This window comes from Geotrypetes seraphini, chromosome 12 (assembly GCF_902459505.1).
Source record: "Geotrypetes seraphini chromosome 12, aGeoSer1.1, whole genome shotgun sequence".
In the NCBI taxonomy this organism is placed as follows: Eukaryota; Metazoa; Chordata; class Amphibia; order Gymnophiona; family Dermophiidae; genus Geotrypetes; species Geotrypetes seraphini.
In genome coordinates, this window is record NC_047095.1 from 71,718,633 (window position 1) to 71,734,451 (window position 15,819).

The following is a 15,819-nucleotide window of genomic DNA, read 5'->3' on the forward strand; positions in this document are numbered from 1 at the left end:
TATTCCATTCAATCTGTAACAATTCTAATCATCCTGCGGTATATAAACTGTTCTTATTATTATAAAGTGCTGATGAGACCGAGATTTGGGTTTTGGCCAGGCACTTGGGCTATTCTTAGGTCCCCTTCACTGCCAGCCACTGTCCCCCTGCTCTGCTTGTGCAAGTGGCGGCTCCTCCCACCACGTGGCAGCGAACGCCGGTCCCAGCAGGATGACGTAAGCACGCCGGCGTCGCACGCGACTTGCGGCCTCCCAAAGCGTCCCGTGAGCCTTTGCGCCTCCTCTTTGCAGCGAGCGCCGGAAGATGGGTGAGTGATGGTGGCCGGGCGCTGGAAGAATCCGCCGCCATCCTCCGTCCCGGGCGGTGCCTGGTGCGAATGATGAAATCCTGGAGACCGAAAGCGCTCTGTGGAAACACCTTGGAGAGCTGAGCACGGGGGGCGGGCCGGGCGGGTAGGCAGGCCGGAGGGGAGGGAAGGCCGCGCTCTCAGCCGCTTGTGTCTCTCTCGGCAGGTATCTCGCGGGACAACTGGCACAAGCGCCGCAAGACCGGAGGCAAAAGGAAGCCCTACCACAAGAAGAGGAAGTATGAGCTGGGGAGGCCCGCCGCCAACACCAAGGTGAGGCTAAGCTCTCGGGAGCAGGCACTTCTTCAAATTCACTAGGCTCATTCCGAAAGCATCTTTGGCTTTTCTCCAAAACGTAAAGATGTCGATTTAAAATGTAAACAAAAAAAATCTGGGGTCTCAGTTGGGTTTTCAGGATTTCCCCCATGAATATGCATGAGATCTATTTGCATGCACTGCTTTCAATGCATATTCGTTGGGGAAATCCAACTAGATTCCGGCCCTCAAGGACCGGAGTTGCCCACCCCTGGTCTAGAGTCTAGACTGAAAATCCTGTTAATTCAGGGATCTCAAAGTCCCTCCATGAGGGCCGAATCCAGTCGAGTTTTCAGGATTTCCCCCATGAATATGCATGAGATCTATGTGCATGCACTGCTTTCAATGCATATTCGTTGGGGAAATCCGGAAGACCCGACTGGATTGCGGCCCTCGAGGAGGGACTTTGAAACCCCTCTAATTATGTCCTTCCCTCATTTATTCAATTACCTGTAAACCAGGGATCTCAAAGTCCCTTCTTGAGGGCCGCAATCCAGTGGGGTTTTCAGGATTTCCCCAACGAATATGCATTGAAAGCAGTGCATGCACATAGATCTCATGCATATTCATTGGGGAAATCCTGAAAACCCGACTGGATTGCAGCCCTCAAGGAGGAACTTTGAGACCCCTGCTGTAAACCGTGCCGAGCTCTATCTTTATGGAGAGGATGCGATATACAAACTTAAGCTTTAGTTTAGTTTCATCCCCCCACAGACTGGACTGAGTGCAATTCTGTAATACTAGGTTAAGAGGGGGAGAGAGGAACCCTGGAATCCCTCATTGAGTCTTGATCCTGGGCTTACCATCCCCTTAAGGAGGGGGGGGCAGTCGAGGGCCTCTCTTGCTTGTGAAACTTTATGTGAAAATGGGTTCAGTAAATGTGGACACAAGACAATGCAGATGATGAAAGCTTGACCTTAGGTGGGAGGTTGAGACTGTTTTGGTCTCTTGTCTTCTCTTGCCAGTGCTAGGCTTGTCATAGTTACTCTGATGCATTGCCTTTTAGTACCAAATGTACTGATGGGGAGCTTTTTGGCAACACCTTTGCTTTTTAATTCTGACTTTATCCTCTCTTTAGATCGGTCCCCGTCGGATTCACACAGTTAGAGTCCGAGGTGGCAACAAGAAATATCGAGCTTTAAGATTGGATGCTGGGAACTTCTCTTGGGGCTCTGAGTGTAAGTGTTTTAAGAAGTTTGTTTGGTTTTAACTGAAATAGAGATTTCCTAGATTAATGGCTTTTACCAGCAAACATTGAGAGCATGTTCTCTTTTCAGCCATGCTGTGTGTTCTTTTGCGAATACTTGTTATGCTGATAGTTTTCATGGGTTTGTGCTGGGTTTGAAGAATTGCTGCCCGTTTAAAAGAATATTCCCATGACTGCAGTAGAGAATGACACAGTGATCCTTTCCCATGGCTAAGTGGGTGACCACAGGAACGGATAAAATTTATATCTGTTCACCGGCATGGGGACAAACCTTTTCACCACTTTGTGGAACAGTAAAAAGCTTTGTTCTCACGGGGAACTCCACCCACCACAACTCCCTCAGTATCCCACTATCGCGAGTCCAGCGGCTCCAGACCCTCTCCTCATTTTTCCAGTGGCTCCAGCCCACCTCACCCACTCATGGGTCTGGCGGCTTCAGCTGGCTTCCCTCCATCCCTGCCACTGGCTCACATTTTGCAGAGCGAGCCAATCTCTACATAGGGCTGCTGGGCGGTGCTCGTGCGGCCTTCCCTCTGCCGGGTTCCTCCTCATTATGCAACTTCCTTTTTTTCCAAAGAAAGGTGCCCTGCAGAGGGAAGGCTAAGAGCATCATCAAGCAAGCCTGTGTTCAATGGCAAGGTTTATGCCAGCGACAGGGAGGGAGGGATGCTGTCTGGACCCGTGAGCTACTGCTGCCCAATTAGCCTCCCGTTCTCACTTTGAAAACTAATTATGGCCTGCGGAGGATCGCTGATACACTTTCCCTCGGCAGCACGGGACCAGGGAGGCACGCGAAAAGCTTGTGTCTTCCTTGTGCTCCGCTCGCTGCTGCAACAGATCAGGACTCAGGCAGCAGTCCAGCGAGGGAATATAGCACTGGACCGCTAGGATTACAAAAAGGTTACGGGGGTCCCTGTCAGAATTTTAAAAAGGAAAGGGTGGCAGGGCGGTGGGACAGGGTACACCATTTGGTTCAGAATTTTTTTTTTTTGTTGGCTTTTCCTCCTCTATAGGTAGGTGCGTCTTATGGTCAGGTGCGTCTTAGAGATCGAAAACTACGGTAATTCTTCCATTCTAAATTGGTCATATATTTGAGATGCAGAACATCAAAATAATCTCTTGTCGTGTTAATTGTTTTTAATAGTTATAACTTGTTATTACTTTGTAAACTGCCCAGTCATTGGTTGTGGTGGTATATAAAATCCTTGTGTTATGATATCTTTACTGAGAGGGGGGAGGTTTGTTTGGCATAATCTTCCAGCAGTGGAAATAAAACAGATGCAGGAGGTAGAAAAGGGTGGCAGCTTGATTTTGGGCCTAGTATTTGCTATGTATAATTCATCTACCTACATCGAAGCATGAGTTTGGTTATAATAGCAGAGTTAGGGCAGGTCCGCTTGGTTACTTATGTCATTTAGCATCAAAGAACTAAAGGGAAACTTTGCCTACCATGTGTTACTTTCTTGATAAACTGCCCATCAAAAATATAACATGAAATGGAGTAGAAAGGAATTCAGAGAGAAATGGACTGACTGGTAGCAAGCAGGCAGATCAGTCCACAGTGCGGAGTTGGTCAGGGCAATGCAGGCAGTGCATTTAATATTACTGTATAAGCATTATTTATTTCTCGCAGGGGAGCTCAGAATGGTTTACATGAATTTATTCAGGTATTCGAGCATTTTTCCCCTCTTTGTCCCGACGGGCTCACAATCTATCTAATGTACCTGGGACAATGGGGGGATTAAGTTGCCCAGGGTCACAAGGAGCAGCATGGGTTTGAATCCACACTCTCCCATAAGTATTAGTCAGTATTGTTGGGGCCTCTAAAGTGGGCACAAGAGGAAGTGTTCACTTTTTTTCTCATTCCATCCTAATGTACTTCTTTTCTTAGGTTGCACCCGTAAGACCAGAATTATTGATGTGGTATACAACGCATCCAATAATGAGCTGGTGAGAACCAAGACATTGGTGAAGAACTGCATTGTTCAAATCGACAGCACCCCTTACAGACAGTGGTATGAGGCCCACTATGCCTTGCCTCTTGGACGCAAAAAGGGAGCTAAGTTGGTGCGTACACGGTAGGCTGTGCAAAGAAGGAAGGGTTTGATTTTTGTCAAATGGGAAACTAGGATATGTAGGTTCAAGTTGTGCATGCCAGCAGAGACATAACATGTGCTTTATCTTGTGGTTCTCTGTAATGTTTATAGCCTATCTCCTAGAGGTGATAGGCTCCAGAGTAATCTTAGGAAAGGGTGGAACATTCTCCTGGAAGAGGTGGTGGAAACAGAGACTGTCTGAATTCAAGAAGGCCTGGGATAGGCACGTGGGATCTCTCAGAGAGAGAAAGAGATAATGGTTACTCCGGATGGCCATTTGATTTTTATAACAAAACTCACGTGTATACCGCAAATTAGTGCTGCCCGATTCACAATTTGAATCAGATCACCGATTCACTTTGGGTGAACCGATTCGAATCGATTTAAATTTTTTAAAAAAATCGGCTTCCCGATTCGGACCTTCCCCCCTCGCCCCCTAAATCAGGAGCGGCAGTGCTGCTCTTGCTTGGGAGCTGCTGCTGCATCTGCTTTAGAGGGCAGGAGGGAGGGTCAGTTGGGAGGTGCTGCTGTCGGCTTCCCCCCTGGCCTCCACGAAGGACATCACATCGAATCGCACCCCCAGAAGGACTGCTTCCCCCCCCGGGGAAGGCCTCCTTGTTCCCCCCCCTCCCCGGAAAGGCCTCCGTGTTCCCTCTAGTCTCCTCGCAGCGTTTACCTTATAGCTGCAGCCTGCAATGAAGATCGCGGTTACAGCGTCTTTACTAAGTGCTTTGAGCTCTTTCCTCTGCTGCGGTCCCGCCCCTCCTCTGATGTCAGAGGCAGAATCGGGCAGAGGAAAGAGCTGAAAGCACTTAGTACGTCAGAGGCAGGATTGGGCGGAGAAAAGAGCTGAAAGCACTTAGTAAAGACGCTGTAACCTTGATCTTCATTGCAGGCTGCAGCTATAAGGTAAACGCTGCGGGGAGGCCAAAGGGAACACGGAGGCCTTCCCGGGGGGGAGGGGGCAGTCCTTCAGGGTGGGGACAGGCCAGGGATGGTGGCATATGCCTTCAGTGGGAGGAGGTACAGACCTTCAGGGGAGGGGGGCCCTGGTGTAGAAGTAGACGGAGGGAAGGAAGGGGGATTCAAAGAGATGTGCATATTCCGGACTTTGGGGGGGAAGAAATAATGGGTCTAAAAATAGAGGCGAGGGAGAGAGATGATGGACACTGGGATTTAGGGAGGGAAGGAACAGAAAGGGAGAGAAGTTGGACACAAGGGATGGTGTGGAGAGGAGATAGAGATACTGGATAGGAGGGTAGTTGGGAAAAGAAAGGGAGAGACGGTGGACCCTGGGGTGGTGGGGAAGGAGGGAGAGATGCTGGATGAAAGGGTAGTTAAGAAAAGGTGGATCTGTGGATGGAGACAAAAAAAAGAAAGATGCCAGACCTCCGGAGTAGGGAAGGAAAATGGAAGGGGAGGACAGAGATGGAAGATGGATAGTTAGCAGGAAGAAAGAAGGAGACCCTGGCAAGCAAGTTATCAGAAGACAACCAGAGCTTGGGACCATCAAGATTTGAATGGCCAGACAATAAAAGGTAGAAAAACTAATTTTATTTTCCCTTCTGTGATTACAATATGTCAGATTTGAAACGTGTATCCTGCCAGAGCTGGTGTTAGACCGCCAACGTGAGCTAGGATTTAATAGAGGGGAAAAGTCGTTTGTTTATTTTGTTTACACCACAGTGCCAGTATGGTTAGGAGAAGGCAAAGGGGGTGAAGAGGCTATAAAATAAACCCACCAGGATGTTTGAAAAAAAACACCCAATTGGGCAGGAAAATCGAATCGAAATTTTTTTTCCTGAATCGGGCAGCACTACCGCAAATACCATTAAGTTCTATGCGGTTCACAAAGACTAGTAATACAAGTGAATAGACATCCGATTTCTGTTCCCTGAAAAGATACATTTTTAAGGCACGTCGAAATTGTTGATTTGAAGTTGGGAGTGTAAATATATAAGTTAAATCCCTAGTCCATGAGGCAGACTGAAAAGATAAGTCGTTCCTGAAATTTCTTGCATTTACATCCTTTCAGAAAAGGGAAAGAAAATAATGAGTGAGTTTTCCTAGGATGTTTAGAATTTGTGATGATAAAAGATTCCCTAAGATACTCAGGAATGGAGCCTGTTAGTGCCTTAAAACAAATACAGCCCAGCTTAAATTTAACCCGTGTCTCAACTGGAAGCCAATGCAGTCGACGATAAAAATCAGTAACATGGTCATACTTTTTAAAATGAAAATCAATCTAACTGCTGCATTCTGAATTATGGGCAGCCTATGAAGATTTTTCTGAGTACCAGTAAGATGAATAATATTACAGTAGTCCAGCTGACTAAGGACAAGTGATTGAACCTCTGATAGTATAAAAACTCTTTCAAACCAATGAATCGATCTGATTTTTCATTGTTAAGGGTACGGTCTAGAACTACGCCAAGTATCTTTATAGTTGACTGAATGCTATAAATTCTATGATTTAAGACAATAGATGTAACATCTTCGTTTAAATTTGGTGATGCATAGAAAAATTTAGTTTTAATTTTCAATTTAAATTCTGACATCCAAAATTCGACTATCTGTAAAAATCCCTATCACAGTTTGGTTTACTTGAGAAAGGGAAGTATGCACAGGAATTAGAATAGTAGTAATAATAATTTTATTCTTATATACCGAGAAAGTTCAACAAGGTGAGCTAATACATGGGATACAGATAAAATACAAATTAGAATAATGGACTTAAAAACATTACAATATAATGCAGAAAATACCAGCATGGCAGATGTCGTCAGCATAACTAAATGGTTTAATTTTAAACTGAGATAATCTGTTACAAAGCTACAGAGACCCTTGGGGTACTCCACTGTTTGAGAGCTCATTGTTAAGTTTTACTTGATAAGTTCTAAGTTACCCTCAAACCATTTCAAAACTTGACCTAGAGCATCTAATAATTTATCATGGTCCACAAGATCGAATCTGGTGTCCTTCCCCCAGAGAATGTGAGGTTTTATGTAATCTTTTATCCTGCCAAAACCACCAATCGGCATTATTTCTACACACAGGTAAACATAACATAATATTTGATTTATATACTGCAATACACCAAAGCAAAGTGGAAAACATTAAAAGTACAAGATTCATTCACAAATTTACTATACATACTATATGAAAAAAAGCTAACAATTGGAAGCAACTCAATTGAGCTGCTCAGAAAGATAATAAATTTCCAACATAAGCTCGACGCACTTTATCTTGAAGAGAGGGAAAATAAAAAAACAAGATTACTTCTCAAAGTGTGGGTAGCAAGAGCAAAATTGAATGCATCTGTCATAAAATTTGGTAATACACTTCTCCCTCTGTATTTGCGGTTATTCGTGCGCAGGCTCCACCCCAAAATTTACATCAAAGGAAGCTCCTAGCGATGCACAGAGAAAATCCATCCTCTCAGCATTGTACAAAGGAAATCGCGACACTTTTTTGACAGGAACAGGTAATTTTCTTTGTGGTTTTGTGTCTTTTTTCAGGCTTTTTACAGAAAAACAGCAAATAACATACAAAAAGTTATTCACGGTTTTTCTGTATTCGGGGCCATGCTGATCCCCTATCTCTGCGAATATAGAGGGAGAAACAAAGAAATTTAAACAGTAAATGTGCCTCAATTGGAAGCCAGTGAAGTTGTCTATAATAAGATGAGAAATGATCAAAAGCCAAAAATAAGGTGAACAGCTTCTAAGGACACGTAAGATATGCAAGATATCAAAATAATCTCCTCTAAAGAGCAACAAATCCCTTTCATACATCAGTTTGAGCTTTTGGAGTTAATTTCTGATCTAACATCACTCCTAATAACAATAAAGAACTTCGTTTTCTCGGGGTTCAATTTTAATCTAAAATAGCAGGTTACAAATGGCGTTTTTGTTACATAAATATACAGTGCATAGTTGAAGTTGCACTGAATCTCTAATAAAGACTTCTATGAAAGAGCCATGTTTTCAGATTTTTGTGAACGAGGTAATACAAATCTCTAAAGGAAATGAGTTCCAGATTTTTGTAGTTTGACAATTTGCAACGAGTCTTGAGGATCCCTCTTTTTGCTCTGTTTACAATTGGGGTATGTGGTAGGAAAGTATCTGAATGTTTTTCTCAACGCGTCCTCTCAGCCCTGTACACTTTTTGTGTGATGATGAAACTGACTGGGGATGTTGGTCAGAAGCTTTGTCACTTGCAGGAGATTCAGGTGTTACTATTGGGTTTGTTAGGCCTTTCTCTTGCTGAGGTGACTGGAATCTGTGCAGAGTCTCTCAATGATGAAACCTTTGTCCAGTTCTGCTGCTGAATGGGAAACGATGACATTTACAATTCTGAGAGAGACCCAACACACTGGCAGCCTGCATCTGATTGATATCCTGTCCTGTTCAAGTGGACTCTGCCCTGAACACCTCCCTCCCCCCCTGTGCATCCCTCTCCATGACAGTGTACTCTGTAATAGTGCAGGTACCTCCCATGCTGTGATCCTGCAGAGGGAAGGAAGGAAATTGGCCACCTTGTCTGTTCTCATCTTATGATATAGAGTGGGTGCAAATGTATTGTTTGAGAGTAACTTTAAGCTGACTTTCTGGCAGACTCCTGAAGAAGAAGAAATCCTGAATAAGAAGAGATCCAAGAAGATTCAGAAGAAGTATGACGAGAGGAAAAAGACAGCCAAAATCAACACCCTCCTGGAGGAGCAGTTCCAGCAGGGGAAGCTACTCGGTGAGCTCCTGATGCATAGTGCCTTCCCCCTGCTATATGCCGCATCATTCCATAGAGTGAGGTTACATTTGCCCCCTAAGGCTGATATGATGAGCTGTGCATGAAGCTCTGTGCTTTTATGCAAAAACCCTGCTGCTTGTCTTGGAAGTACACACTTGCACCTTGTAGGATCCTGGAGGAGCGCTTTGCCTATCACGCCACATTTCCGATGACAAAAAAACTTCAGGTCCCCCAGTCGTTCATGCAAAACAGCACACAGAAAGGGGAGGTAATCTTTTCCTCCTCAGGCCTTCATTAGCAGTGTGCTGTCTGCAGTTTTCTTGTGCACTGCTTTGAACATAGCTTGGCTAAGTGTTGGGCTTGCTACATTTTCTGACTTTAGTCCCTCAGCTTTTCCATAATCATTCCTTCCGCCCCACTGTTTTCAATTGTGTTTGGGTATTGCGGTCCCCTTTGCAGTTACATGAGGGTGGGGGAACTGTATACAGCCCATGTGGGTTACAATACGTCTCAGGAGTATGACAGTGTGTTTGAAGGGCTTCCTTCTGGCATTGTGCTCTGGCTTATTACTTGAAGTCTTCTGGTGATGATAACTTTGTCCAGTTCTGCTACTGAATGGAAGTGGTGACAATTGGTAATCTGAAGAAGACTTCACATGAGCCATATGGAGCCATGATTAGCCAGGTCTCTCTTTGACCACAGCCGCAGAAATGGTATGGTGTGGTATTTGTTTGAATAGCACTTTGTATTTATGGCTTTGATAGGGTGGAATTGAGAGACGTGCGGAACGTGGCCATGTAGCGTGGATCCTAATACAGTAGAACCTTGGTTTACGAGCATAATTCGTTCCAGAAGCATGCTCGTAAACCAAATTGCTCGTATATCAAAGCGAGTTTCCCCATAGAAAGTAAGAGAGAGCCGGAACTCAAAGGCCTTGAGCATGCGCAGATGCTCAAGGCCCAGCAAAAAGGACTGCAGATCTTCGGGCATCGGCATGTCCTGTGCATTGGTGCCGGTGCCAGATGGAGGGTAAGCAAAGTGTTCGGGTGGGTGGGAGGCGCCGGATCGCGGGGGGAGGCGCTCGTACCTCGAGGCAAGCTCTGTTTGCGAGGCACCAATTTTGTGAATGATTTGCATGTCTTGCAAAACACTCACAAACCGGTGCACTCGTAAACTGAGGTACCACTGTATTGGAGAATGACACAGGGAGTTTTTCCCTATTCCTGCAAACTCTGTCCTCATCTGAACAAGCCTCAAACACTTTAAAATTATAAGTATTCAAGGTTTGTGCGATTAAGGCAGAGTTTACAGGGATTGGGAAACATTTGTCCCCGTGTCATTCTCTACCTAGTATTGCAGGGGAGAGGAACCTGGGTTCTCCAGCACTGTGCACATCTTAGGTATAATGCCCCTGTTTCTCTCTCTTCTTCCAGCCTGTATAGCCTCCAGACCTGGGCAGTGTGGGCGTGCAGACGGCTATGTCTTGGAAGGAAAAGAGCTGGAATTCTACCAGAGGAAGATCAAAGCGAAAAAAGGCAAATAAAGTCCACTCTTCCAACAAATAAAGCCCAAATACCTGATAAATCTGCCTGTTGTATGTGGTTTCTAAAGTAGAAAGACTGCATGGTGGAGCTGAGAAGCTTTTTCGAACAGAGTGGACAGCCTCATCCCAGGGAATGCAGCGTGCCTTTCTTTTTCTCCCATGTACAGTCTTGTGCACTGTTCAGTGACCTCCTTCCTTCCACTTGGTCTGGGGGTCTCATTCCAGTGCTAGAGAAACTCCCTTCTAGCAGAAAGGACAGGCTGTTCTCTGTGGCCTGTCTTTTCCGAAAGCTGGGTACAGGCTTCCTTGTGCTGAGTAGCCCTGTGCCTCTAGACAAATAGTAGGGGATCTATTATGAAACAATGTCCTTTTTGCACCTTTCAGACCAGTGAACCGAGCCTACTTGTGTGAGGTCTAGTTTATTTAAAATTTGTTATACTGCCACAGGTGTCAAAAGTTGGTCCTCAAGGGTCACAATCCAGTCGGGTTTTCAGGATTTTCCCAATGAAATATGCATGGGATCTGTTGGCATACAGTGAAAGCAGTGCATGCAAATAGATCTCATACATATTCATTGGGGAAATCCTGAAAACCCGACTGGATTGTGGCCTTCAAGGACCGACTTTGACACCCCTGATCTAAGCAGTGTACAGAATATAAAACTAAACGGACATTTTGGAGACGGTAAGATATGGAGGGAAATCCATAAAATATGTAGAAGAGTAAGAAGAAGCATGCTCTCTTCACAGCATCAAAAAAGGTGCAACTACCGGTTCACTGAATTAGCCCAGTAATGCTTTTAACATTTATAAGTGGGGCTGAGTTTTAGGATCTCCCTGAGACAGTTGCACGCATACTCTTGTCAACAGTGTAAGTCTCGTGTATATTCAGTATGGCTATGCGGAGACTGGCTTATATAGTATATAGCCCTTAAGGAATGAATTAGGGCAAGCCTATTTTAAAATAAAGCCTAGTTTTTATGGTGAATATTAATTAACTTTTCAGCACTGTATAATGGAAGTGCCTTGTATGAGAGAGAAAGAGATAACGGACAGACTAGATGGGCCATATTTCTATCACCACCAAACACAACATCTATGCCTTTGGGTGAAATGGGTAACTAGGGAAAGATTGTTCACTACATAGAATTAAGCTTTAGATGTGGTGAGGGCAGTTAGTATTTACACAAGTTCCTGGCAGAAAAGTCCATAAGCGATAGTGAGCCAGGTAGGTTGAGTGAGAGCAGTACAGAATAGTGAGAGACAGGATGCTGGGCTTGATGGCTAAAGAGAATTTTCTTTCAGGCTGCGTGCTCAATGTTTAGACTTTCGTTGGAGGGCTCTTTTACTATGATCGTCAAAGGAGATACCTTTGAGCTCTCTCGTTTTTTCTGCTGCTCTGAGGCCTCTAACCTGTGAGGGACCTTCAGGTGGATGTGAGGTGTCATGGGTTCGCTGGCCTGACTCTCTTTTTCATCTTCTGTATCTTCCTCTTCAATGCGTCCAACAGACTCGGGATCCTGGTCGCTATAGGAGGAGTTTGGGTTTGGGGAGGGAAGATTTTCTCCTCGGAAGTGCAGCAGATGGTGGAACCGCTCACTCCTGCCGAAATTCTTCAGGCTGATGGCAGGAGAAGCAGCTGCCGCTAGGAATCGATTCAGTAGTGGGGTATGGATTTTGGGAGTGTTAGGAATAGCGTTGACCTGCTGGCTCTGGTCCAAATCATCACTCATTCTGCAAATGGAAGAAAATAGCATTTTGCTGTGGTCATTTGTTTAATTTTCCCTTCACTTGGTGATTATATTGGGTAAAGTAAAGTGCAGGCAGAGTTATTGATACCACCTTATTACAAACCAAGTGACCCGACACAGTCCGTGTTTTGGAAAACACGCCTTCTTCAGGGGTCCATGGTTGATAAGGTTTAAGGTGGACCCCTGAAGAAGGCGTGTTTTCCAAAACACGGACTGTGTCGGGTCACTTGGTTTGTAATAAGGTGGTATCAATAACTCTGCCTGCAAATGTACATATTAGTTTGTTTTGATTTTTTGCTTATTGCATGCTGTACTGCAGACCCTGTTGAACTCCTTTTTTGTTGTCCGGGTAAAGTAAAGTTGAATATTAATTAACATTACAACATTGTATAATGGAAGTGGCCGTGTATGAGAGAGAGAGAGAATGGTTACTGTGGATGGACAGACTAGATAGGCCATTTGGCCTTTATCTGCCATCATGTTTCTGTGTTTCAAAAAATGTCTCTTTTTATTGATAATCTCTGTGAAATGGGTAGAACTGTGACTCAATTTGTCAGGTAGATGGTCAGGGTGGCAGTCCTATTCAAACCCTTCCATGTCAGTTCTGCACTGGATAAATGCTATGGTTCTCCTATCCCTTGCGTCAGCCTCACCTCATATCAAAGGTGGAACCCAGGAAGGAAGGTTTGAGGGTCTCAGCCACTGTGGCGTTAGTATAAGGTGGTAGAGCAGTTGATTCATTCCAGTATTTGTCCTTCGTGGTTGGAGGAAGGTTCTGGTACATGTCATCCACAGACAGCAAAGATACCTGAAAGCAAGAAGAAGGAACGTGTTTAAGTTAAAACATTTTGTGATGACCAGAAGCAATTCCCAATTGTTCCTGCCAGTTCCAGTCTCAAAATGGCTACTGGAACCTCCAGTTGTGGTCTCGTGAGATTCCTACAGGATGGTGTGGCAGCCATTCTGAATGTGGAGCTGTCAAGGGCCGGAAAGACTGGGGATTGCACCCATCCCAACTAGACCAGGGCCAAATAGTAAATATTTTAGTTTCAGCGGGCCAAGGGAAAAAGTGAAGGATATTTTTGTAAATAGGCCTGCTTAAACAAAAAACAAGTGAAAGTAACCTGAGAGTAAGAGGTCATACCTGCAAGTTCCTGTCTATCAATTTGTTTGTTTCAAAGTCATCGTCATCTTCGCCAAAGGGGTTAATGATCTGCTCTGCAACCTGGAGGAAAGAAATAGGGAAAGACTTAAGGGGAGAAGCAGGAACAGATCTGCGCAGATACTCTAAGAGAATTAGGGGGGGTGGGGAGGATAGAGAGGTTTCTTGGTTGAAGGAAACCAAGACATTAGACAAGAGCATTATTCACATTAGGTGAACCTTTACTCTACCACCTCCTTGATCTTTAGTCCATTTTCCCTTCCCTGAGAGTTTGATAATAAAACTCAAAAAGTCATGATTGTCCTACAGTGATCTTATTAAAATACCATATTGTTTCTTATACCCTGAAATTGTCTACCAAGAATCATTGTGACTTACATAAGATTCATACCAAACTCAGCTGAGGGAAATTATCTCGCAGCTTTGCTAGACTTCATTCAACTAAGATTGAGACTTAATGTTCACTGGTCTTCAGCGGGCCACCACACACTCGAAAACTCTCATTGTGCATGGCTTTACGCTCCCACTCGTCATTGGAACCAGCACGTATTTTCAATTTGCTTTCAAATAATTAAGTATAAATACTAAAAGTACTTAGCTTTTAGTAAGACGCTGTGCAGGGAGGGTGTAAAGGAAAAAATCTGAGAGTTTTCGAGTGTGTGGTGGCCCGCTGAGGACCAGTGAACATTAAGTCTCAATCTTAGTTGAATGAAGTCTAGCAAAGCTGCAAGATAATTTCCCTCAGCTGAGTTTGGTATTACATAGTATCTTCATTCTAATACACTTTACTAAACTAGTGCTGGTGTTTACATTACATAAGATTCATAACATTAACATCAGGGATCAGACAGGTCCTGGATTACAGTGAGAAGAGATGTGTTTTTAATGGCTTCCTGAAGGTAGGAAGAGAGATTTATTTCTCCCTGCCTCACCTCTGAAGCTGACCTTGCCACTCGACACACCATTCTCCCCCAACTTTTTCTCCCTGCCTGCTCCCTAGCCACTGATTCCACCCTGAAGCTGATCCTGCCACCTGACATGCTTCATTCCCGCCGCAACAGGGACGGGCCAGGCATATGCAGCGACTGCATGTGGCCAGCCCACAGGCCTTCCCCCGACATCAATTCTGACGGGGAGAAGGTTCCAAGTCAGGCAGCGATTGGCTGGCCCAGAACCTCTCTGACATCATCATTAACGTTGAGGAAGGCTTGTGGGCTGGCCATGTGCCGTCGCTGCATACACCTGGCCCCGTCCCTGTTGAGGTGGGTGGGAATGGAGTGTGTCGGGTGGCAAGGTCGGCTTCAGAAGAGGCAAGGAAGAATTGGCTAAAGCAGGGGGGGGGGCAGGCAGGGAGAGATCCCAGGAGGTGGGCGGCCCGCGTACCCCCTGAGGTGTGCATACCACGAGATGAGAAACACTGCTGTAGGCAGTAGCCAGCGTGGACGACTCCTCGCAAGTGTGTCATGGCACACCTGAAATCTCAGGAGGCACACTGGTCTAGAATGTCTCACCTATCCACTGGAAAAGAGCTTACTAGAGTAAGTACATATTTTTTTTAAAATTTAAACACTACATTAAAATCCTGATTTTTTTACTTTGAAACAATTTTTTATTGAACAAGCCAGAAAAAACATAATGAATACAGTAAAAAAATAAGTCGTTCAGGAACTATATAGCATGTATCCCCCAACACCCACCTCCCTATATTCCGCCCTTCATAAGATAAATCGGAGTATACAAACACAGAGCCCTTCTCACCTTTAGCCATCCCGAGTAAAAGAAGAACTGGAGCAGGGTGAAGATGGGAATGTACATGTCCAGATCATGGTCCTTGTATTTCTGTTTGGGATCCAGGAACTGGCGGCCAATCAGGCAGAATGCAAAGAAGGAATACACAGCAATGGTGACAACCTAGGGAAAGAGATTAATTATTGTCAGATGGAGATGTAGCACAGTGGAAGACTACCAGTCAGGTTTTCAGGATAGCCATTGTGAATATGCATGTGAGATTTGCAAGGGCTATCCAGAAAACCTGGCTGGTGGTCAGGAATCATTGCTATAGAAAAAGGCTTTGTATGCGTTCCAGAGATGGACGTCCTTAAAGCAGCGCTATACTGCCTTGTATCTACTATGACTCGCATTCCCTCAATGCAATGTTTTGCATAGAGTGAATGGTCTCTAATTTGGGGGATTTTTTAGCCACTTTTTCATGAATAAATTCACCTAAAGTGGTTAATTCATTGAATAGTAATCAGGTACTCTTAAGCATTTTCCCTATCTGTCCCAGCAAGTTTACAATCTATCTGGGGCACTGGAGTGTTGAGTGACTTGCCCAATATGAGATGACTAGAAACCTGAATACATACAAGCACTCCTTATAGGGCCTGAAGAACAGTAAAAATAGTACAGAAATAGATCCATTATCCAAAATAAACTTGTACATAAACCATTCACCTCAATCCCACACCCCTAGTCATTGTAAGATAAGACCCTTGAACAGCAAAAGTATAAATTAAGTACAGTAAACCGTATAATGCTGGCTATCAAGTCTAGGTTCTTGTAAGACCAGAGCTAAACGTGACCACAAATCATTAAAAGGGTCAAAGCGCCCACTTCACTTATCTGTCAATTTGCTCTAATGCTTTCCATGAAA

General features: G+C 44.6%; 2 protein-coding genes and 5 non-coding genes across 7 annotated transcripts in view; 6 read left to right on the forward strand and 1 right to left on the reverse strand.

Moving 5' to 3' along the window:
- The first annotated feature begins 258 nt into the window (after nt 1-258).
- RPS8 (ribosomal protein S8) lies at nt 259-10,295 on the forward strand. Its single transcript, XM_033915807.1, has 6 exons — nt 259-308; nt 514-620; nt 1,741-1,840; nt 3,761-3,936; nt 8,582-8,711; nt 10,145-10,295. Exons 1-6 carry the CDS (start codon nt 305-307, stop codon nt 10,252-10,254), a joined length of 627 nt encoding a protein of 208 aa, XP_033771698.1. The 5' UTR covers nt 259-304; the 3' UTR covers nt 10,255-10,295.
- Nucleotides 373-438, forward strand: LOC117346967. Its single transcript, XR_004536692.1, has one exon. It is a non-coding gene; the product is annotated as a small nucleolar RNA SNORD55/SNORD39 (small nucleolar RNA).
- LOC117346970 lies at nt 1,556-1,659 on the forward strand. The gene has a single exon (XR_004536695.1). It is a non-coding gene; the product is annotated as a small nucleolar RNA SNORD46 (small nucleolar RNA).
- Nucleotides 8,259-8,330, forward strand: LOC117346969. Its single transcript, XR_004536694.1, has one exon. It is a non-coding gene; the product is annotated as a small nucleolar RNA SNORD38 (small nucleolar RNA).
- LOC117346968 lies at nt 9,289-9,359 on the forward strand. The gene has a single exon (XR_004536693.1). It is a non-coding gene; the product is annotated as a small nucleolar RNA SNORD38 (small nucleolar RNA).
- A 130-nt stretch (nt 10,296-10,425) lies between the features above and the next one.
- LOC117346977 lies at nt 10,426-10,556 on the forward strand. The gene has a single exon (XR_004536702.1). It is a non-coding gene; the product is annotated as a small nucleolar RNA SNORA35 (small nucleolar RNA).
- The window catches only part of BEST4 (bestrophin 4), a 29,983-nt gene continuing 24,604 nt past the window's right edge, over nt 10,441-15,819 (reverse strand). The window contains exons 6-9 of the mRNA XM_033915804.1: nt 14,925-15,077; nt 13,149-13,229; nt 12,658-12,812; nt 10,441-11,987 (exon numbers count right to left, since the gene is read on the reverse strand). Coding sequence (XP_033771695.1) covers nt 11,555-11,987; nt 12,658-12,812; nt 13,149-13,229; nt 14,925-15,077 — 822 coding nt within the window. The 3' untranslated portion in view covers nt 10,441-11,554. The remainder of the gene's footprint in view (nt 11,988-12,657; nt 12,813-13,148; nt 13,230-14,924; nt 15,078-15,819) is intronic.